The sequence below is a fragment of the Diabrotica undecimpunctata genome, chromosome 4, assembly GCF_040954645.1.
Source record: "Diabrotica undecimpunctata isolate CICGRU chromosome 4, icDiaUnde3, whole genome shotgun sequence".
In the NCBI taxonomy this organism is placed as follows: domain Eukaryota; kingdom Metazoa; phylum Arthropoda; class Insecta; order Coleoptera; family Chrysomelidae; genus Diabrotica; species Diabrotica undecimpunctata.
The window spans coordinates 18,020,566-18,045,976 of NC_092806.1; the positions used below are offsets into that span (position 1 = coordinate 18,020,566).

Genomic DNA, 25,411 nt, shown 5'->3' on the forward strand with positions numbered 1-25,411 from the left:
TAAACGCAGGTGATTAAAAAAACGAAATGTAAAGAAAAACTAACTTTTATTCTGTTATGGCACTTCAGATAAAGACTATAATTTAAACTTTAAAAAACCAAACAAAAATAGAAAATTATGGAAGAAACTAAAAAAACTAATGTATTCAAAACGGTGGTTGGCCAATTATCTCGGTAACCATTCCTATGAAATTATCCAACGGACAGATCTTGTCCTTCGTGGTCAGTTTACATCGGCAGTGAACGTACACAACTCCAATAAGAAAAAGTAGCGCGAAAAACGATATCCATGATATGCAGCGTGCTAGTTTGGACATACAGCTTCTAAAACAAAAGAGAAATAATTTAGAGATTCGCTCAAACTTAACATTATTCATAAATGTGCTCCTCTTAGTGGTAATTGGCCGTTTCATGTAAACATTGACATTATAAAAAGACTATTTTTATCTAAAACGTTATTTAAAGTGGGTAATTAGACAGTTCACGATAATTTGACCTTGACTACAACCAGCACAGACACAATGAACGTGAAAATTTACGTGAAACATGACACTTCACGGGAAACATTTCATGTCAAATGTGGTATATGACATTGTAACAGTAACATTTCACGTATAATGTTACCATTCACGTGAAATGTCACGTTCCATGCTGATGAAATTCAACAACTATTATATTATTGCATATGCAAACACAAATTTTGTTTAACATTGTACATAGACATATAATACAAGACTAATCGTTACAATACCATTTCCTGACTACAAAATCAGTCCTTAAATAACCAGTGAGAAGGTAACGTGGTCGATAAACCCGACCCATTAGACAGAGATGCAGGGACTGCTTTACAGGGATGCAGGGATTCGGTTACATAAGAATTTTGTCAGAACTTGGTAAAAACTATGCCTCGAAGAATTGTGGATGTCATTAAAAATAAAGGGGATGTAACTCAGTGGTAAACTTTCACATTTTTTTTAAATTACATATTCTATGCGCTTTTTTAAATTTATTATTATTATGTTTAATCAATAGTTTTCATTACGTTATAAAATATTTTCTATAATTCAGATTATAATTAAGTAAATTCAAAAATGTTAGATGCATCAAAACTTCTAAAATTTAAGCTGGCTTTTATTTTTGTTCTCTAAAATTTAATTTTCTTATCTGGTCCAACTGATATGGGAAGGGGCTCGTACGTCTATGGCCCTTATATGCACTTTTGAGTTGAGGTTAAGAATATTGTAGATTTTATAGTGTCATGCAGTTTGTGGCATTGAATCTAGAAAAATTGTTCGTCATATTGTGTTACACATGTCGCCAATGAATAATGTTTATAGAAAAGAATCGAAGATAATAATAGTGTATGTGGATATCGACAATTTTATTGTCCTCATAAATTTGATGTCCCTGTAGATTATGATCGAATTCGAGCCATTCACTAACATCCTGTTCGTCACATTCTTCGAACCCAGGTATATTTTGACATATTGCAGCGATATCTGTCATATTTTCGCCCTGAACGCTTTCGATTTGTTTGTCATCTTGTATTTTCCATAATTTATTCTATCTATTTTTAAAATTTTCATTAGTCAACATGTCCCACGTGTCCGCTAACATATGACAGCAGTCTTTTAAATTTAACTGTTTCGAAAAAGTGATCACGCTATCTCCGTCTCGTTCAGCGATCAGCAAAGGTTGTAACACTTGCTTTCGGTACAGTTTCTTACATTTAACAATGATTCCCTGATCCATGGGTTGCAAAAGAGCCGTTATATTGGGGGGAAAAACATGACCACAAAATCTTCGTCAACTGCGTTTAAACGATCTAATCCAGGATGAGTCGGCGCATTATCAATAAGCAGCAATACTTTTCCCGTCTACTCTTCTTTTTCCCTGTCTTTAATTCAGGTATAAACATCTTAGAAAACCACTCCATGAAGATTTTCAAATCCATCCAAGCACTTTTTTGTCCTCTATATATGACAGGAAGACAAGCGATGTTTTTGAAGCAACGCGATTTCTTGCTTTTACCTATTACCAACAAAGGAAGAGCATGCGTGCCACTTGCGTTTGAACATGCCATGGCTGTAATTCTATCCTTGCTTACTTTATAACCAGGAGCTTTTTTCTCGACGAGTTGCGAGGGATTTGCTTGGGAGCGCAAGCCAATTTATTTATACCTGTTTCGTCTGCGTTATAAACGTCATCCCTTGAATAATTTTGAGATATTACGAGCTCGCTGAATTTTATTTTAAATGCTTCTGCTGCAGCACTGTCACCCGACAGAATTTCTCCTTTAATTTATTCCGTGCCGCATTTTAAAATTTTTTAACCATCCGGTACTTACTTTGAAGTCGGTGGGCCCGTTCAGCTTTTTATTTAATTGCAGGGCTATTTCACAGAGGAGTGGGCCAGATGTTGGTTCGCCCAAACTACGCCTCTGAGTAAACCATAAATAAACAGAATCTTCCAACTTTGTGTTTTGTGAAGTTTTTAGCGTTTTCCAACATTTTGGACCATCATCCGAATCTAGTATTGTCGTATAATGTAGTATAGAGTGTAGATTCCCGTTTGTTTTTAATATCGGTAATTGTCGCCTTCCTTATTCCATAAAACCTGGCCAGGTTTGTTCCAGATTCTCCCTTTTCCAGTGGATTTAAAATCTCAATTTTTTTTTCAATCGTTAGGGTTGTATGTTTTCTTTTCCTGCTCACTGAATCAGCCATTATGTATGTAGTACTTTTGCAATAACAAATCACATACACACACTCACACACAACAAATGAAGCTTTCACAAATTTAACACGTAAACTTGTCTAAGCAGGAATCGACAACGCACACACAGTACAGCGAACAACGAGCGACTATCACATGTTTATTGCGATATTACGGTCTCCGACGGAGTGCGAGGCATTACGCGCGGTTCCCAACTTTCAATATGACAAAGAGGTGCGTTTGCAGTCGAGAATTTAATTTAATTAATTTCGGTCCGCGATCACATTTTTTAATTTTATAGTTTTTTTTTGCGTTCGGATTAGCGAACGTTCAGATTATCGACGCTCTACTGTACATACTTCTAATCCCATTTATACACTGTTTCGAACATGTTTTCAACTTTTCATAATATTGCAATAAAAGATTCATGCACATCTTGTTAAGAGTAGCCAGTTGAACTTCTTCGGAATTTTAATTAAGGTTCAATTCTTATAGAGTAACAAACTAAAATATTTAAAACAAAATATGCCATAACATACCTCTGCCTAAAAGGAATTTCTTTGGTGCGTTTGTCTATGCTCTTGTATCTTTCATGGACTCCTGAGGTATCTGAGTTGCTCATTTCTTCTGATAATTGAGATCTGTAAAAAAAAATATGAAACAAAAAACAAGCGTGATTTTTTTTTTCAATGTCATTGCACTGTTATCAAATACAATATTACCATGTAATATTATTTAAATATACATTAAAACGTATCGCCTACTTGAGATATTGATAACAAATTAATTACTCTTCAAATCACTAAAAAGATTGAAGTTTTTAATAAAAAAAATTGATAGCCTGCTGCAGTCGTATATAGTCTCAAACTCAATTTTAACAAGAATACAGTGATGATCATGTATATTTTACGGTAAGTATGATTAAGTGAAAATTATTAATAATTACCGGCTACTATTAACACAACATGAATAGCTAGGTAAAAGCAATAAAATATACCAGAATTAATCACATCGACCGATAATTATTAATAAATCCCGTATTAAAACGCTAAACTTGATAAATTTCTATACCGCTAAGTGTGACAGTTTAAGTGTTCTGTGCATACTTCTTTACAATGAATGATTTAGACTCCGTGAAAGCACTAGTTAACGATTAAATTAATACTCTTAAATCTGGAAGAGGAAAAAATCGTCAGCTATTAACAAGAGATGAGTATTATGCATTTTTAATGAAAGTTAAAACAACCACAGACAAGATTTCTCACAAAATACATGAGGAATATCAACGGTTATCACAGCATGATATTATAAAAATTGGTAATGTCGAGAAACTCGTTGTGTCAGTAAAAAACGAAAGAGATCTTATTGTTTATTATGCCTTTATGGAGGAAACTTTCGATATGATTCACGAGACTCATATTTCAATTAAACATGGGAGTCGCACCAGGATGATGAAATAATTTGACGAAATATAAGAATATCACTATGGAGTTTGTCATGGTCTACTTAAATCTTTGTGTACCGTGTCAAAATAAAGTGAGTATTCAAAAAAAGGGCTCGTTATAAAGCACATTTTAAGCCGTGCATTTAATTCGAGATATCAAGTCGATCTTATTGACATGCAGTCACAAGCGGATCGTGACTACAAATTTATTATAGTCTATCAAGACCATCTTACCAAATTATCCAGCTCAAAGCAATAAAAACCAAGCGTGCCGAACAAATTGCATACCATTTGTGATGTGTTCACCATATTTGGAGCTCGACATATTTTACACAGCGATAATGGTCGAGAATTTGCAAACAAGGTTATTGAAGAAGTCTGCAGCATGTGGGACGAACTGAAAATTGTCCACGGAAAACCCGGAAAAAAAAAGCGTCGGCTGATCGAGCGCTTAATAGAAGTATGACATAGGAGTCAAACCAATTCACAAAACTGCTAAAAATACATAGAGTATACCAAGAAGATGCCAGTCATTGCTGCAGGGTAACACTACCAAGTATTAGGCTTAAGCCATGATTTTAGGTGTTTTCATGTAATTACCCATATCCTTTTTAATATTTGTAAACTGTATTAAGCTGCTAAATCCTAGTAAAATAAATATAAGCACAAAAATATGTTTTATAGCCCAAGTACATACCATTATTAAACAAAAATTTTATTGGTAGCTTTAATATTTTGATCAATCATTGTATTTAATTTTTGTCTATCACCAAAACTGGAGTTTTTAGAACCAGCATGCTCGAATATGATCTATAATCAGCTGTTGTCACGCACCCCAATTTTTTGTTATTTTTGTGAGGCTGTGTGACTTTTTTTTATTAATTGTAAGTTTAATCTATCTACTCTTTATTTATCTATCTACTCTTTATTTATATTACCTGTTTGGCGAGTATTGATCTCTAGAAGTATCTGCATCTTGTTTTATTATGGCCATGTAATTGGTAACCAAATTCCAACATTTCGTCATGCGGTGTTCACAGTTCAGTACACCTAGTTGTCCAACCGATTGCAATAAGTCCTAAAAGTATACATAAATTAACGATAATACCAACACGTCGAAGGGTTTAACCAAATTAGGTTAGGTTAAGTTACCCACAAATTGGGCAATATATTTATAAGTACTTAAACTAATTCATACACTATATTGTAAAATAGCGATCCACCGAAAAAAAAAATCGTAATTAGAGAAAGCCTTTGAATAATACTTTCATTTTTTGGATGATTAGCCACGCACACAAAAGTAATTCATAATAAATGTAAATACATACTACTACTAACTTGTATAAAGGATTTTCTCATTTCTTTAAAACAGAAATTTAAGGTACTATGGTTTGTTTTTTAACCAGGAGGAGTAAACTAAAAAAACATATTAACACCCAAGAAAGTTACTAGAGAAGTCACCAAATACATCTTCTTTTTGGTTGATTATCTCGGACTCGCGGTAATCCAGTAATCAGTATCGAACAACCTCGCACGTCGATTCTAACCTACCTTTGTTTATGTTTGAATAATAATTTTTTTTCAATTCACTTCCAATATATATATATATATATATATATATATATATATATATATATATATATATATATATATATATATATATATATACAAACAACACAGTTTATTAGGGTTGCAGTCAGAAAATTGGCCGGGATGTTAATGAAACACTGTTATGACTTTTCGTCTAGCTTTCGGAATCGTTTTGTTCCTTTTTCAAGACACTATAATTAGAAAAAAGTGTAAATATTTATAAAATATCACAAATCTTCAGTGCAACTTACTAGTCGTTGAGATTATTTACAAAAGCATAGACACTCAACATTAATAACAACACACATAAAATATAAAATAGTGGACAAAATACATTTAAAATTCTTTAAAATTTAGGTACAAGTAGTAAAAATTTTGTTGTCATCTTCTACTAGTGTGTTTTAACTCTGGCACATAGAGAACAAAAAGAAAAAATCCTATGATTAAAAAGTAATTAGGTGTATTTAATATCATGTTTCTTTTTAAGAAATACTAGAGGCCCATCTTAGGCGATTTTAATTTTTAAATCTGTCTTAATGGTATGCAACATGTTATGCATATAACTGTAATTTGTGTGGGTACGGGTACAGGTAGATATTAATTTTATTTTGGATGTTTTTCCAGTAAGTAACAATAAATGTTGCTCAGTTTATCTATGTCTGACTTTTTATTGATACAAGATGTACTTGATTTTATGGAACACATTTCCAAGAAAACACGTTTTGAATGGTTCTTTTCCTTTGCCAAAATACAGGAATCCTCGAAATTAAATTCATGTTTCAACGTTAATGCATGTTCTGTCAATGCACATGCATTTATTTTTTTGGTTTTTATATCGCTACGATGTGAGATCACCCTACTGTGAAAATTACGAGATGATTCTCCTATATATATTTTGTTGCAATTATTACACGGTATAGAATAAACAATATTCGATGACTCCTGTATTGTGAAAGGATCTTTTGTTTTTGTGTACAACTTCGATATCGTTTTCACATTTTTGGTTGTAATTTTTAAATCACTAACATTTTTGAAGATGTTCATTAGCTTCGGTGTCAAAACTGGAATGTAAGGTAGGCAACCATAAGTTATTTTGGATGGTATCACTGATGTGTTCTGTGTCAATGTCAATTGTCGGACCTCATTGTTATGAAAATTTTGGTTGTCAGAAAAATGCGAAGGAAACGGAGAACCGAAAATGAGTTTATTTAACAGCCCTATAGGATAGGAGTTCTCTTGTAATATAGATCTCAGCTTTTTTAATCCCTTGTCTCTGAACTCGATGTGTGACAAGTTGATAACCCTAGTTTTCAGGGCCAAAACCAAATTTGTTTTCATCTTGGATGGATGTTGAGAATGAAAGTTTATAAAACGGTTACTAAAACAAGGTTTACGATACCACTCCGTCCTTAGCATGCCATCATTGCCACGATGGATTAGCATGTCTAAAAAAGGAATCATATTATCAGCCTCTCTCTCAACCGTAAACTTTAGGTGTTCACATTGGGCGTTAAAGGTGTTTAACACATCAGTGACTTTGTTTTCAGGGACCGATAAAATCAAATCATCAACATATCGTTTAATAAAAGGTATGTGAAAAGGTATCCTTTCTTTACACGTTGTTATAAGTTCATCCAAAACAAAGTTACATAGTATGGGGGATATTTTGCTGCCCATTGGAGTGCCAAAGATTTGTTTAAAGAAATTACCATTGAATAAAAAGATGTAGAGTCAAATATAAATGTTAAAACTCTTATGAAATCATCTAAACTGATCTTGGTATGCGGAGAGATGCTGTTCCAGTTATTTTTGATGCTGTTAAGAATAGCATCTAGTGGTAAGTTTGTAAACAGTGACACAACGTCTAAACTAATCGGTATATAATTATTCGGAGCTTTAACATTGTTAATGAAGTTACTAAATGTGAAAGAATCTCTAATATAGAATTCATTGGATTCGTTATAGGCAATTGTGAGGATATCTGTGAGGTGTTTAGCAAGTTTACTATTAGGAGCATCAATGGAAGAGACAATAGGTCTCATTGAAATAGTAGGTTTGTGAACTTTAGGCAGTGTATAAAACCTGGGTGCAACTGCATTGTAAATTTTCAAGGATTTTGCAACTTCTGTTGATATGGATTTGGAAGAAGCTAAATCTGACACCAGTTTGTTTGCCTTTTGTTGGAGGGTGCACACTGGACTGTTCTTAAGTTTGATGTAACTTTTTGTGTCATTTAATAAACTATTACTTTTTTCAATGTAATCATTCTTATACATTGCCACTGTTACATTTCCCTTGTCACTCCTAACAATGTAAATTTCTGGATGTGATTTTAAAAATTGTTTACACTCATTGTATATTGTGTTCAAAAAATGTGCTTCTTTACTTGTTTTGTGTAAAAAGTTAGTGATAACATTAGTGCTTTGAGATCTCACAATGTCCTTCTCTTGAAGTTCTAGACCAGAAATAAGAAACTCAATATCTGAGAGAAGAGAAGACATTTTAAAATCTCTGGCACTAGGAAATAGGCAAAATTTTGGACCCAAAGACAAAAGTTTTTTGACATTATAAGGAAAAGTGATGTCAGTTAGATTTTTGAACCATTTTTCTTGAAATGTTATTTTTGAAAATTGATCTACTTTTATTTTGTTAAATTTTTTGATGTTATTTTTTATATATATAAACAACTTTAACAATGAAGTAAATAAATTGTTCAAAATGTTTTCGGTCCTATAAGACCGTCATCAGTGAAATCTGAAATTATGTAATCCTACTTAGTGAAACGGACGTGGTTGTAAATTTTGACTCTTAAATTAAAACGTGTTTAAGATTACTCACTTGAGTACTTGCATAATAACCCATCACAAAACAGTATAAAGATTTTACGTTATTCAGCATGGTGACTGTGATCCAACCGACTTAACCCTAGAAATAAGATATTGCATGGCCTCCTTAAATTACATTTTTTTCGATGGCTCTATATAATGCTAAATTGTAGTTCTTCCTTTGATTTTGCTGTATTCCCTTTTGAATTATTACTACCTTATATAAATTAAATAAATTGCGCAATCTAGTTATAGTTTTTAAAAACTTAACCTGCTTAATTGTCCATAATTTAATTTACCTTAGTCATTAATCTTAAATCCTCCAACATTATAAATACTGGTCTAATAGAATCCATAGCTCCGATACAATTATGTTCTCTTAAACGTAAGGAAATGTCTTTGAGTAAATATTGGTACTTTTTATACTTCTTAGAACAGAAGTCCCTATGTTTTTGCAATCGATCTCTAATATCTTTCGAATCTAAACTAACTTGTATGGCTAATGCGGTAAAAATCTCTTCAGTCTCTTCTTTTGTAAGTTTCACCCTAAAAAATGAAGTTTCTTTTTAAGTTTCAATCCACAAAATTAAGTTTGATTACATCTACACAACAACGTTGAGGTTCCATAACTACTAGAACATCCTAATCAAGTGAGAGGACTGAAACGGATAGAAACTAAAGATATAGAGTTAGTATTTAGGTAAAAAAGAAGCATACATCCAACTTTAGAGCAGAACAAGGGGAGCACAAGTCATTTTGGAGTGTTCTGATTTTATAAAAGAGTAATAATGTTTTATTCGATTCAGATTTCTGCCCGGCGAGTGACTGTTTCAAGTTTGGAAACAAAAAAAGTCGCATGGGGCCAAATCTGGAGAATAGATAGCAATTCGTAGCCCAATTCGACCGTGGCGGGTCGCTTTGTCTGCAATTTGGTGTCGAATCAGTCCAATAATTCGACGGAGTAGAGCCCTGTGACCGTTAATGACGAAAGTAAATTTCTCTTGTGATAATGGCGCCATCAGGCAGTCATGCTAAGTACTTACCGAAACGCCATCATACATACTACATAAAACCATATCTGTGGTATCCCCTAGTTATAAAAGATATAAAATTTTACATTGTTAAGGCGCTATCATACTCAGTGAAAAGGTATTTGCATTATATCCTTTAAAAATCAACCGATATCGATGAAATTCTAACAAAAAAGTTTCTGGTCTGAAAGTTTTAGTAAAAAAATTGTTATTTGGATTTTAAAAAATGTTCTAATGTATTTCCTATTACAAAATTTTTTTATAGCTAATGAAATAAACTAGTTTTTTTCTGAACTACAATTTGTACGACGTACGTTATAAAATGACACAGCAACGGCGAATATCACGCAAAAACAATTCATGGATATTATTTTCTTGTTATTTTTGATTACAAATAGCTTTGCTCAGTTGGGAGAAAATGAGGATGCGTGGTTTCGGGGCACGTGATATGGTAGTGCTTTAAACAGTACTTACTTTGGACTAGTTTCATGTAATCCCAACTTTCCTAAAATATTATCCGATAAATGGGGAAATGCATCTTGAAATGGCATTTCAAAACTAAGTAATGGCAACTAAAAAAAAAACAATAAATTATTAAAAAATATATATGTAAGTAAAAAAGAAAGAAGAAACGAGTGACACACGTGTGCAAAATGAATTTTTCATTCACTTCAGTAAAATTATTAAAATAGTGAGATAATATCCTATATAACTTTTAAAGATAAACTAGCTGCTTCATAGCTAAAACATTGGGTGTATTATTTTTAAATATACGAAATGAAAAACTTATTTTCAGCACAATCTCACGCAAAGGCCCCCTTGGATCTTTTAGAATGATATAGTGGACTTTTCTGACATTTCCTTCGATTTGACATGACATGACCCTTTTTGTGACGTCGTCAGACATAGTACAGACCCCTAATTTCAGTGTTAACTCCGCATGGATTTTTTTGGGAAACAATTTTGTCAACAAATATTTAATCATCAGCTTTTATCTTTCGCCTCCATTTTAATACTATAGCAGACATCGGCTGATGCACTCTGATGACACTGATGCAAGCTGGTTGCAAATACAGGAGTGGTTAACATATTTTTATTATTAAGTGTAAATATAAAGTTCCACTTAACTTGGAACTAGGTCAGGAGTGAACCATAGGGATGAAGCCTCGTATATACAGCATCGAAATACAAGGAAACTGGCTAGGATCAATATTTGTACAAAAAAACCCTGAAGAATGTAGCGACTAACGACTGTGACTACAAGCCCATGGGAGGTCTTTAGTGGGCCATTTGACCCAGCATAAATAACATATCTCACAGGCTACAGGCCATGGAGGCCCTTGGCTTCTATTTTCTTCGTTAATTTTTTCCACTTCTTCCGGTTGTTTGCTCTCTTTCTTTCTCTCTCTCTCTCTCTCTCTCTCCAATTTTGCACTCCTATACCATTTAAATCACCTTTAACTGCTTCTAACCACTCCGTGGTCTTCCTCCCTTAATTTTACCCCCGCCTTCTCCAAAGGGCACCTTTTTACAGAACGTTTCTGTGGCATTCGAGTGATGTGACCTAACCACCTGACTCTCTGTGCTTTAACTTTTTGTACAATTAGGGGTTTTCCGTATATCCCCATTATCTCTTTATTTGTTCTTCGCCAGTTTACCTCCGCCTTCCTAATACCACCAAAAATTTTCCGTAACACCTTCCTTTCCCAGATCTAGATTTTCATTTCATCTTTCTTATTCATAGTCCAGATCTCACAGGCATACACTGCCACTGGCCGAGTGACTGTTTCATATATTTGAATTTTGGCTGCCCTACATACATTTTTTGCTTTTAGAATCTTGTTTAATGAGCCCATTGCTCTACTTCCTTTTAATAGTCTCTTTTCTATTTCTTTTTCTTCTTCCACTGGCTAACATTTTCAATTTTGTAATCCTTTCCTCTCGCTTTGAGTGTGTTGAATTTATTGTGCTCTGTTATCAAATTACACAGCTTTCTTTGCAGTGTGACCCCTCCTTTAAAATTTCCGCCGAGATTCCATTCTCCCTTGCGATTTTACCGTTTTTAAGCCATTTTATTGTTTCCTTTATTTCCTGTTTTGTTGGTTCCTCTACGTACTACTCATCATTATCATCTGATTGGCCCATTGCCTTATCTGTTTGCATATGTTCTTCATTATTTAGCAGTTCTTCAAAATACTGTGCCCATCTGTTTAATTTCTCTGCAGTATTTCCAAGGAGCCGTTCTTTATTCCTACAAAAAATTGATTGCCTGTTATTTGTTTGTCTGTTTCTTTTTACTTATTGATTATTCTAGGTTCTTTCCTTTTCATCTCATGTTCCGTAATTGTTTCTTGGGTTCTATTATTGTCTTTTTCCAACTTTGCCTCATTTCTTAACATTAGTGCTCTTTTAAATTCCTCGTCGAACCAGTCTTCTTCTCTCTTCGCTCCTGAATTGCCTAAACAAACATTAGCTGCTTCTGTCATTGATGTTTCGATTTTACTCCATTCTTCTTCCAATGTATCAGTCATTAAGTTGTCTTCCTCTAATATTGCGTTAATCTCATTTTCTAACCTCTTTGCCACTTGTTGGTCCTTAAGTCTGGCCTTGTTATATCTCTTTTTGTCTTTTAAGATATTTAGTTTTACAGGTAGATCTTGTTTAAGTTTGGCTATTACCAATATATGATCACTACTAGCATTTGCACCTCTATAACTTCTGCAATCTCTGATAGCTCTGGCATGTTTATTTTCTATTAATATGTGATCGATTTGGGTTTACTCTGTCCATTTGGGGATATCCACGTTACCATGTCTTCATGGTCGAATTGTATACCGATTATCTTCATTTTATTCTCAATTGAAAATTCTTCTTAATTTTATTCCGTTTTGGTTACTTTTCCCTCCTGTTATGTGCCTGTAAAGTTCTTCCTACCGACTGTAAATTTTATGTCGTATTTCGGTTTTTTCTCCATTATTTCTATAGAATCTATGTCCCAATTATTATCGGTACAGGTGACTACACAGGTAAGACAAACTTACCACTCAAGGGGGAGGGACTTTTTGGCCAGGTAACTTAGGTAGGTAATACAAAAATTATGACCTGCGACCTAATGTTCAAAAGTATTGGTAAAAGGAGCAGAGAAAATTTTTTATTTTCGGAAACCTTTTTCCCCTTTTCGGTAATTCATCGCACACAAAGAAAGTCTTATAATCGATTTTTGCAAAAATATTAAAATTTCTATGAGGAGAAACAACGTATGAGTGTCTTACCTGAGAATATGTACAGCAATAATCAGCATTTTCTCCTTGGTCCATACCTTCGAAGCATGTTCTGAAAGTTTGACTATCTGGACTAATGTTGTCTGGTTCGCACTCCTCATTATTCATATAAATGTCTGAATCTGTTTCAATTCCCGGCGAATCTGGACTTACCGATCTAGTCAGACGTAATTCATCCGGAGATTTTAACGTAAATTTCTTCACAGCCTTTGAGTCGTTACTACAAATAATAAATGCATAAAACCAATTTTCAACGTAGGATTTTTTTAATGAACTTACAATTCAGCGAATTTCAGAGCCGTTGGGCACATTAAGCGAGGGTCCGATTTGTCAATCATCTTTTCTGGTGCTTTAGAAGTCTAAAATATGCAAAAAAAATGGTTTAACAACAAAAAGTAAAAACAGGGAGAAAAATAAAATGAAATAATACTATTTTGACATTTTCATAACATGTCAGATATAGAATAAACGTAGAAACATAGAACAGCTACAACATAGTTTATTTATATTATTATTGGTTCGAACAGTAAAGTAATAAGGTGAGAGGTAAAAATGAGGAATAAACTTCGAATTTCTTAAAATTGCTAAAATTCCCTAGCCCGACGATCCAGTGCATCATAGAAATAGAGAACAGTAAAGAGATTAAATATAAACAGAAAAACTCGAATCAGCATTCTAAAGCAAATATGACGAATTATAACAAACCCAGTGGCGGAGCTAGGGTGGGGCGAGGGGGCCCACCAAAAAGAATGAATCGTTAATTTGTAACTTTACTCACTTTACAATCAAAATACAATTCGATATTATTTTGTGAACACACGAAACCGAGTTTTTTGTCGGAAAAATCACAACCCCGATGGGCACAAAAATTGGCGTCGATTTGCGACTCTACTGGCGACATCCACTTGGATAAATTGAAAAATACTCGAGAATCAGTGCCATTTGCTTCCTTACCGTCTTTCCGACGCGACGTTGCACGATTAGACACGATCTCTACCGATTACCGATATTATCAAGATATATTATGATCGTATTTGTGCAGTTATGTATGTATGTGACTGCGTAAATGCAATAATTGTTGATTGCTGTTTGTTTTTCAGCGGAAAACTTGCCATTTATTGTATTTTTATTGTTACACTGTTGATTACCAGTGCAGAGAGGTGCTTGAAACGATTATATACAAGCGTTGATCAATTAGCGACCAAAATAGGGACACTTCGCATATATATTGAAGAAAAACGTGGTCATATTATAGATGAACCAATAGATTTTGCCACGAAAAAATGTGTGAATGGATGGTGAGTTAGCTATCGATACAGGACTCACACTTCGAGCCGAACTTCAAAAGGATATGTTGGAATGTTTTGACCTTTTCAATGTTGAACTCGAAACCAGATAAAGTCCATTCATGGTGTGGCTTTATCGTTCGAGATTGCACAGACACACACTTTGCTTTCCGCGAACAGTGAACAGTTGAAAGCTAGTTTCAACATTTTGTGACTTTTACCATGAAGTATCAGAAGCAGACCTCCTGATACTTGTCACTATTAAAGCCAGAGAAAAAAAATATTTTAATTCATTCACACACTGTAAAATAAAAATTACATACAAAACAAAACATACGTTTATCTGATTTTCGTTAATTTTAACAATCTTTATTTTTTGAGTTTGGGGTTACACTATCAATATCCGCCCCGAATGTCACCCCTACGCCACTGAACAAACCTTAACCATACTGCACAAATATGTGACTCTCAATATTTCAGAGAGATAACATCAAATGAATAAAGCAAAAAGAGTTGCAATATCGAGAAAAATAACGCAATATCGAGAATTATATTTAATTCAATGAGAATTAAAAGGCATAGTTTCCTTATCGTTTATCAAAAATTTGACAGATCGAATTGGCAAAATCTTACCAAAACATAATACCATCTTCAAATCAAGGAATATTCCACATTCCCTGTTACTGTGGTATCAGAATTCCGTAATTGCCAGTCCTGAGTCAGGATGAAAGAGGAGGAGTGAATAACTAGCTTTATGAGTTCTGGGTGATAGTCTCAATGTCAATATAGATGGAACTGCAAATCACACCCACGATGGGATGGGTGAAGGCAAGAGTCCCTCTATATTCGAAACGAAACTGCGGATTCTTTGCAACGCCACGCGTTCTGAAAGAGCTTACAAAAAAAGTCACTTCTGACACTGTTTCAAATAAAGGAAGAATCTTTGGAGCGTTGTAGAAATAGTGAATGGACGTATAACGAACGCAATAATACACAAGGAAGTTTCGCATAGAGCGTTGTGGAATAATAAATAGATGTATTAAAGACAATAATAGAGACAAAATTGAATAGACAAAAATAGGGAGAAGAGATATAGGAGAGAGATTTGACAAGAGAGGGTGAGATAAGAAAGTGGGAAAAGAGGAGATAGGGTGCGAGAAAGGGATAGGAGGGATGGGAGGGTCTTAAAGAGGAGTGGGGAAGCAGGAGGAGGAGGAGAAATAGGAAAGAGAGAAGTGAGAGTGAGAAAGAGGATAGAATAGGCAAGAAGAGGAGGAGAAATAGGAAAGAGAGGAGAGAGAGTGAGAAAGAGGATAGAAGGGGCAAAAGGAGGAAGAGCATAACAGAGAGAGGAGAAAAGGGAGCATAAAGAAAAGGAGAGGGGAAATGGGTTACAAAAGGGACGGTGATAAGGAAAGATGGAAGATAATATAGAGGAAAGGGAGAAAGAGAGGGTGTGATGGCGGGAGAGGGGAAAGGAGAGAGATAAGAGAGAGGCGTGAAAGAAGAAAGTAGGGAGTAGAATGAGTAGAGGTTGTTGGATGTTCGAGCAAAGGAAGTTTCGCATGGAGTGTTGTAGGGATAGAACATAGATGTACGCCGAAGTCGATAATAGAGAATAAAGGAAGAGACACAAGAAAAATGGTAGAAACAAAAAGAGTGATACGAGATATAGGAGTAGACACGAGAGGACTGAGATAAAAAAAACGGTGAGAATAAAGGAGAAGGCGGAAAGAGTGTGATGAGATAAAGGGAGAAGGATAGTGGTGTGATATGAGGGAGAAGGAAAGACAGAAAGGTAGAAGAAAGATGAGAGTGTGATTAGGAAGAAAGAGGAGCAAGAGAAAGGAAACACAAGGAGAAGAGAAAAATAGCAAGTGAATAAATGGGAGAGAAAACAAAATAGGGAGAAACGAGCAAATAAGGAGAGTATAAAAGAGGGAAAAGAGGAGAAAAGACAGTAAGAGAGTGGAGACGGTAGAGGAGTGAGGCGAAAGAGAAGCAACAGTGGGTTGCAAAAGAGAGTATTAAGGGGGGAGTGGGGAGATAATAATAGGAGAAAGAGAGGGGCAAGAAAGAGTAGAGTAGAAAGATGAAGGGGAAAGATTGGAGGGAGTGAAAAGGAGAGAGCTGGAAGGGAAGGAAGAACCAAAAAAGGCGAGAGTGAAGAGAGAGGAGATATGGGTGGAAGAAGAGATAGAGGGAGAAAAGAGGGGTGGGCGAACAGAGTAGAAAGGTGAGAGCGAAGAGAGAGGAAAGGGTACAGAGAGCCGAGAGCGAATAGAGGAAGAAGACAACATTTCCGTTAAGTATCGAGGGATCATTGGTATCTAAGATAAAAGTAATTGTTAATGAGAGTAATAACAATCTTAATGTCTACTTTATTAGCAAATTAATTGATGAAATGAGAATTTTATTATCATATCTTAATGATTTAATTTATTATTGGACATAAATTTTGATCAAGTAACCGTTAATTCCATAAATCTCTATTTGACATGGTCTGAAACCAAATATAAATGCACTTACCATGATGTTGAATAATAAAACCACTGCTTTAATATTGTCGACTAAAACAGATAAAATGTCTTCTATATCTAAAGAATGGCACAGCTTTATAGATGGCAACATCTTAAAACTTGGATGTGACTCGATTTCGTTCTTCCATTGTTGGATAAGGTTCTTGAAAGCCCTGCAAAAATTGATATTAAAAAGACTTTTCTGTACCTATAGACTTGACATAGGTCTGCTTTACACCGCAGCTTTATGTAAGCTGATTTATAACAAACAATATCTATTAGCATACTTAAGAAGTAAATGTATTTTTTTTCTGATGAAACACCCCATCTCATAGTTTTCTACATATGTATACCGTTAAATTAGAATTCTTGTGTCTTTAAAAAAATTATGATTTTTTTGGAGTAACATTGTGTTACTGACAACAGGAAAAAATATATCACTGACAAAGGAAATGGCAAATACTGTAACAATTTTAGGCACCGCTGAACAAAAAAAATTGAACAGGAAATATGCAGATTGCGCGGTATTACATCAACTCCTCAGGCATACAAGGCATATGAAAAGTAAAAGATGTAGGGATAGAAGTAGCAAACACGTAAACACGCAAAAAAGTAGCAAAATAATTACAGAATTCTGATAATTGAACTGCAATTGAAAAAAAAAAATTGAAATAACCAATGAGAAGAATGGGGACGGACAAAATATCAAATTTTGGTAACTTTTGGGAAGAGAACATATAGATCGAGATCAGACTACTCCATAAAACTAGAAAGCCCCGTGCCCTTCTACAAGCTTTGAGATCTTGTAGCATGATCTTATTCCTTTAAGTATCGAATATTTAAATATATTCTTCTTCTTCTTCTGGTTCCTATCCGTTTCGGATGTTGGAAATCATATTGGCAATCATGACCTTGCTCGCTGCGGCTCGAAACAGCTCCGTTGAGGTTTTCTTAAACCATGTTCTTAAATTCCGCAGCCATGATATTCTCCTTCTACCGGGTCCTCGCTTACCTTTGACTTTACCTTGCAATATAGACTGCAGCAGGGAGTAGCGGTGCTGATTTCTCATAACGTGTCCCAGATATTGCAATTTTATGCGTTTGATCGTAAACACAATCTCTGGTTCCTTCTTCATTTTTTTCTAGAACTTCCTTGTTCGTGATCCTTGCTGTCCATGATATTCTCAGCATTCTTCTATAAAGCCACATCTCAAATGCTTCAAGTTTTTTAATAGTGGTGTCTGTAAGCGTCCATGCCTCCGCCCCGTACAACAACACAGAGAAAACATAGCATCTCAAATGTCTCATTTTTGTATCCAGGGATATGTTGTGACTTTTGAAGATGGCGCTCATTTTGTTAAAGACCGTTCTTGCCTTTCCTATGCGGCACTTTATTTCCTGTACATTGCTCCACTGTTCGTTTATAATAGTTCCCAGGTAGCAATACTGTTTTACTCGATCTATCTGCGTCCCATTAATGTATAGATGAGCCCCATTTATATTCTCCTTGCTGACAATCATTTGTTTGGTTTTGTGGGTATTAATGTTTAGTCCGTACTGTTGACTGTACTCGTTTATTCTGTCCATTAGCCTCTGAAGTCCCTCTAAACTATCTGCTATCACCATGGTGTCGTCGGCATATCTAACATTGTTTACTCTTTCACCATTTAGAAGGATGCCTTCGTCTATTCCGTAAAGAGCCTCGTTAAAAAATTTTTCTGAGTACATATTAAATATCAACGGCGATAGAATACATCCCTGTCTAACTCCGCGTAGTATTTTTATGTGATCTGTTTCTTCTCCGTTAATTTTCATGTATGCGGTCTGATTCCAGTATAGTTCTGAAATTATTCTGAGGTCTTTGTCATCCAGGTCTGCTTCTTTTAAAATGTTTATCATCTTTTGATGTTGAACTCTGTCAAATGCCTTTTCATAGTCGATCAAGCACGCGTATACGTCGCAGTTAACGTCCCTGCATCTTTGAATCAGTACCTGTACTCCGAAAAGTGCCTCTCTGGTACCCACTGCGTTAATGAAGCCGAACTGTCTGTCTGATATTTGTTCCTCGCACTTCTTATAAATTCGTCCATGGATGACTCTATGAAACAGTTTCAACATGTGGCTCATTAGGCTGATTGTTCGATATTCTTCGCACTTTTTAGCCCCCTGTTTTTTAGGTATCGCTATGAATTCTGATTCTAGCCATTTATCAGGGATGATTCCTGTATTGTATATTTTATTGAAGACAGCCGTGATCCAATTTATTCCTTCATCCTCCAAGAGTTTTAAAAATTCAGCTTCGATATTATCAGGCCCTACAGCTTTTCTGCTTTTCATCCGTTTTATTGCTTCTTCTACCTCGGATTTAAGTATGTCCGGGCCCGTCATCCTCTCTGAAAATGGATGCCTATAATCCGTTCTTTGATCTTGAAAAAGTGTCTCCAAATATATTCTTCATTTGTTCTTCATCTCTTGGGTGTCAATGATTAATTTTCCATTGGTGTCTATGAGTTTCATTTGTGTTCTCTTTTTAAAAGTACCCGTTATTTCTTTTACCTTTTTGTGTACATTAAAATTGTCATGCTTGGCTTGTAGTCTTTCTATTTCTTTACATTTCTCTACAGCTTCTTTTTCTTTAGCTTCTCTTATTTTTCTTCTTTATATATTCTATATTTAAATATATAAAAATGTATAACAATTTATTTGATAAATTGAGCCCCTGGCTGGTACGTAACAGTGATCTGAAGTTTGTTTACTTAGAAACTCTTGGTTAATACGCCACAGTGAACTGAAGTTTGCTTACCCAAGTGATCTGGAGAAAATATTAACTGCGTAGCTATCGAGTTGGACCTGGTTTTAAACGCGTTTTAATTTAAATAAGTAAATTTAAATAATTAGTACGGAGAGACGTGTTTGACAACGAGACGTCAGTGGGAGTGTGACGGTAGAAGCGAAGAGAACAAATTGGGGTCTGAGCGAGGAAACATCATTTTCATAGAGTTTCGAAAACTTCTTTTTTGTAGTTAGTCCTCCCAGCCCTTCCCAAACAAAGGAATCCTTATCCACGACTCAGCTCTCCAACCTAAGCACGAGTAGCCGTTCGCAAACGTTTCAATTTATTTGCTTACCCTATCTCCAAGCCCAGTAATTGGTCAGTCCCCCTTCCAACCTCCTATAAGCAAATTATAATTGTTACAATCTAAAAAGAATACTGAAGAGAAGATAAGGGAAATAACAAAAATTCTAAGACTAAAAATCAGAATATAGATCAGGTAAGAAAATAAATGATAATATATTCTGAAAAACATCATAGACCGATAACTCAAAACCAAAAAAGTTATAGTTATTCGAGATATCATACCAAAATGTCTAGAAAAACTTAAAGTAACGCGAGAAAAATCTAAAATTATCAAGTATCTGTACAAAACTGGACAGGAATCGCCGTGACATCCTAACGAGGAGTTTTTGATACATAAAATAGTTTTTCATTAAAATATATTTAATAAACTGTCCAATAATTTAACATAAAATATGTCTATTAAAATTCATTGAATTTATTATTGTGTACCGTGTCTGTTTAAAAAGTTTCAGCTCCTCCAAAGGAGTCGGATAATTTTGTGGAGCGCTAAAATGTATTTCTGTAAATGGTCTGTAATTTTCTCACAAAAACTTACCTGTGTAACTCTTGGCAACAATCTGTAATAATGTCAGTAAAGCTAGAAATAGTCTCCAGTGTGTTTTCATTTTTGGTACTACCATTTAGTTCCTCAAATTCAGTTTTGGATTTTTGTTCAGAACTTACTAGAGTAATTTCCAGCATGCTCTCTGTCTTGGAAAGATTATCCTACAATATTAAAACATTAATTTCACTTATATAGGGCAAGGACGCTTTGAACGCTTCAATATGAAAAAAGCGCCACCTCTAATGGTTATATTAGAAGAGAAATGCATAAAGCGATTAACAACGTTTCTAGAAGAAAGGACGAAGAAACAGTACTTGTTCTTACCGTATATATCGCGGGTAAAAGACAGAATTGGGCGAATACTTAAAAAAGCCAATGTAAAGACCATTTTCAAGCCTACAAAGAAAATCAAGGACTGTTTAAGATCGGTGAAGGACAAACGCGACCCATTAGCAACGGCCGGAGTATACCGAATACCATGCACATGTGGAATGGTATATGCGTTAACCAAGAAAAGACACACAAACACAAGGATAAACGAACATAAAAGCCATTGTCGTTTAGGACATATCGACAAATCTGCCGTTGCCAAACACGCTTTGAGAAGCGAAGAACATCGGATACTCTTTGAAGAAACGCAGATGCTGGATAAAACATCACAGTACTATCCATGGTTATATAGGGAAGCGGTGGAAATATATAAGCATCCAAATAATTTTAATCGGATAGAAGGACAAAAAATTAACAAAACATGGATACTAATATTAAAATCCACAAACACCCTTCCCGCAAAACACGAAAAAAGAAAAGCTACTAACGACGACACGCCAACTCACGCCGAAACCAGTGGAGGGGAGGCGAATAGAAAATATAAATATGGCCTCCGTAGTACAACGCGGCGTCAGTTTCAGCTTACAAGCAAAGCAGTAACATCTCCAGAAGATGCCAACCCCTAGTGTTGGCGAAACGTTAAGAACTAATATCAGAAGACAACGGCCTCACAGCCCGAACAAACAGCTTAACAAGTTAGACGATGGCCGTGAAAGCCTAACGCATTTTATCCTGGACAAGTTTTAATACGTCAATGTTATCACGGCCCATGGACGTTTCACACCATTACTGGAAAAACATCACCAAAACAAATAACTCTGATACCAAATAAAGCGAAAACTAAAATAAGTCAACCAAAGTTTCGTGATCTACTGGACTTAACTAAATATCTCAAGAATTCTCTTAATAAAGAATTTTATCTTAATCTAGAACCAGAATCCGGAGAAACCAAGGACCATACTCTAGTACACACACTTTCAAAAGGCATAAAAACTTTTGAATTTGGGTACTTTTTAAATGTTGTAAAAATTAGAATTAAAACGGCGTAATGTCGATGATTTGATGAAAGGGCGTAATATCGATGATTTGATGAAAGGGCGTAATGTCGATGATTTGATGAAAGGGAAAAGGCGACCACGTCTAGTTCTAAGGAAAGTTACCAGCCAACTGAGTTCGAGAATCGGAAAGGGAAATTAATTTTTAAATCCATTTTGGATAATTTTTAAAAACAATTTAATAATAAAATTTTACACCATTATCAAAAAGAAGTTCTTTAAAACTATGGTGTACAACCAAAAACTGGGAATTTCCTTTTTAAATATAAATTTTACAAATACCTATACCAAATACACTAGAAGTTTGTACTTCATTGTAAGCTTTAATAATTCATTATTTCATATCATTATTTTTAAAGGTTTATATGTCTAATTAATTATAGGTAGAGATAGTTCAAACACTCCTGACTATGGAGCTGCGCGAAGGCGGAGTCAAATTCACGTAAAGGCAGAGAGGTTCTATTGTAAGTCGAATTATACAGTGCATAATACAATGCGTTTTACATGGAAGTGGGGACTAAACCAAATTTCGTCTACTGCGCCATGGTCAGGAGTGCTTGCACTATCTCTACAAAATAATAAATTTTACTTACCCTTACAACTTGAAGTTCCTCTTCTAATTTTAAGTTAGCCTCATTTTTTTCCGCTATTTCCAATAAAATATTAGACATTTTAAGTTCATATGCATGGGCAGCCAAGGACAGGTTTTCGATCTTGGTATCTCTGTCCAACAGAACCGATGATAATTCTGCCAATGCCTTGTCTTTATTGGCAAGATCAGCCTTGTAGGTTTTCAAGGTGGATTCTTGATGTGACAGTTTGGCGGCTAACTCTAGTCTTGTGTTTTCGGAACTTCTGGCAAACTTTTTGAGATTTTGGTTCTCGACCGAGATATTGGTAATAGTGGCTTCCTTGGCAGCTAGATCTGCTGACAGGCAGTTTTGAATATTTTGGCAATTTTTAAAGTCATTTTCTAGTTTTTGTATCACAGCTTTATTGTTTTCTTGTGCTTCGAAATGTCGTTTGATAAGGGATTCTTTTTCAGTAAGATTCGAGACTGTGTTTTTATATTGCTCCTCTAAACGCGACAGATTCACCGACAGATCTTTAATTTTTCTGTTGGAAGCATCACATAAATGTTTATAGTGTTCACCTTGATCTTGCAGCTTTACTTTAAGGTCATTTATCACAGTTTGCAAGGTCTGTTTTTCCTTTTCTAATGCTTCTACTTGGATGTGCATTCTCTCCTTAAGCATTTCATGTTTTGCTTTCTCGATATGAAGCTCTTCACGTAATCGTTCTATGGTTAGTTTTTGCTTTTCGAAACTACGGTGTTTTAGAGCAGTGTAAGTTTTATCATTGTTTAATGAGACACTAGATTCGGATGATGTGTCCACATCAAATAACTGTTTACCTTTTTCTTGGTCTGATTCTGTGCTATCTTTATACTCGACAACTTGGGATAACTTTGAATGCAAATTTTTGAGCATGATATTTTCGCATTCCAGATCTTTTACCTTTGAATGTAAAAATTGTAGAGAATCTTCGTATTCATTTAGTTGCATTTTAATATCACTTTTATAAGACATTTGAATCTTGTGAATCCTACTAATTTTATCTTGAAGGAGAGAAAGTTGTTTTATTATTTTCAAATTTTTGTTAAATTCAGTTTCGTATTTTGAATTTATTTTATTGTTTAATATTCTAAGATTAGAACTTTCTTCTTTTTGTATTGCTAGCTGACTAGATAATTCAGTATTTTTGGACATTTCTTCGGTGTATTTTCTAAGCATTTTCCCACATTCTGCGTGTAACTCTTTTTCTTTATTACTCATCTCTGATAATAAACTTTTATAATCTTGTCGTACGAGCTCTAGAGTGTTTCCGAGCTCTGTATTATCTTGCAAGAGTTTATTTTTAGTCTCATCTCCACTTTTGATAATATCTTTTAGCTGATTGATTTGCTTGATTTTATTATCCAAATCAGACTTAAGCGCGTCTATTGTATTTCGCGACTCCTGCAACTTTATTTTAACGCTATCATCGAAAGCCTGTTCTTTTGCTAATTCGCTCTGTTTGAGTTTGTCTTTGGCATGTAATAGTTCGAGTTTATACTTTGCTACAGCTTTTTCAAGCTCTTCAAGTTTGGAATTCCTGGCGTTCTTTAGATTGGTTTGAGCATTCTCGAGTGCCTCTTGAAGTTTTTCAACCTCGTCCACTTTTTTGCTATATTCAATTTCTAATTTTTTGTAAACCAGCTCAAAATCAAACTTATTTCTAAGTTCTGACAATTGTTTTTCTTTTTCATCGCACTCTAGTTTAAACTTGGAATAATCTTTGTTCACTTCTTGTAGGTTATCTTCCAAATATTTTATTTTATCTGTTAATGCTCTATCCGATTTTAGCTTCTGGTAATCGTTTACTTTCTTTTCTTCTTCAAGCCTTTCCAGGCTTTTCTGTAATGCTTCATTTTCTGCCTTAAGGAAATAGATTTGTTCCTCAAAGTACTCAAAGTCTTTTCCATTTTTGTCCCTATGGTCGAACTGAGGATCCACCTGAAACAAAGTTTGATTGTTTACACATTTTGACTGACGAAAGCAGATAGTTTTACTACGCTTCATTTGGTTCTATTGGCACTTAGATCTATTTCAAGGATAAGGTAATCGAGGCTTCAAAAGACTGTGGGGCAGCGGTTTCCATGGGCAGTAAGCCGTAAATTGTACGGAATATTGGAAGAAATCACGATCCTGAGTAATGGAGAAACGACAAGAAAGAGAGAGACTGGGTGAGGCATTAGTGCCAGGAAATCCGATTATTCATTTATCGTAGGAGATACCAAAAAAGAATTATTTAGGTAAAAGTTGGAGCACAGATGGGACCATACTATGAAAATATTTTTAAATATACAGGGCCCCCTATTAATAGGCTGAAACAAACTTATCTTTTTTGTTAACGGAAGATCCTACATATTTTTTCATTTTTGGACTCTTCTCAATGTTTTCGTTTTTGTAATATAAGGTTTTATTATACGAGTTAGTTTAAAAGATAATTTCGTTTTTTTTATTAATTTCGTAGCAACATTAACACAGATAAAAAAAATATATTTGTGTTCAAATGATTCAAATATAGTTAACTATTGTCCAAAATTATTACAGCGAAATATTTTAATTTTGATATACAGGATTTGTCAAAACTTGGAATGAGTATTATCTGAGTTTTCTTAAATGGAACTACATGGCCTGAATAAAAACAAGCTACGCATGATATTCTCAGGTTATTGCCGACTGATTTTTATAATCCAAAGGTATATTAAAACATTGGTGTGATTTCTTTGCCAATTAATTAAATATTGGTGTGTTCCGAAATAAATTTTACATTTATCTTACAGATAAGTAACCGCAACATAATTTGACACGAAAAGACAGGTACATTTTATTCTACGAATAAATGTCTAGGTTCCGAAACAAGAAAGAGCAAAGGAAGGTGTAGCAATAATGATCAAAACAAAATATAAAGATCAAATTAAAGAGGGCCAGTACATATCTCAGAGAATACTTTTAGTAAAAATTAGGGCGAACAGCAAAATTATTAACATAATAGGAATATATGCACCAGAAGACTGCAAGCCTGACAGCGATAAAGAAGAATTCTAT

The 25,411-nt window shown here is 34.6% G+C and overlaps 1 protein-coding gene across 3 annotated transcripts in view; it reads right to left on the reverse strand.

Annotated features, from left to right (window-relative positions):
- Positions 1-29: 29 nt before the first annotated feature.
- Positions 30-25,411, reverse strand: part of LOC140439257 (uncharacterized) — a 48,832-nt gene continuing 23,450 nt past the window's right edge. For all 3 annotated transcript variants that reach the window (XM_072529058.1, XM_072529059.1, XM_072529060.1), the window contains 10 exons: positions 22,352-24,313; positions 20,365-20,534; positions 16,701-16,863; positions 13,165-13,244; positions 12,877-13,105; positions 10,079-10,176; positions 8,873-9,119; positions 5,097-5,236; positions 3,254-3,355; positions 30-323 (listed from right to left, as the gene is read on the reverse strand). In XM_072529058.1, the coding sequence (XP_072385159.1) occupies positions 146-323; positions 3,254-3,355; positions 5,097-5,236; positions 8,873-9,119; positions 10,079-10,176; positions 12,877-13,105; positions 13,165-13,244; positions 16,701-16,863; positions 20,365-20,534; positions 22,352-24,313 (3,369 nt within the window). In that variant the 3' untranslated portion in view covers positions 30-145. The remainder of the gene's footprint in view (positions 324-3,253; positions 3,356-5,096; positions 5,237-8,872; positions 9,120-10,078; positions 10,177-12,876; positions 13,106-13,164; positions 13,245-16,700; positions 16,864-20,364; positions 20,535-22,351; positions 24,314-25,411) is intronic.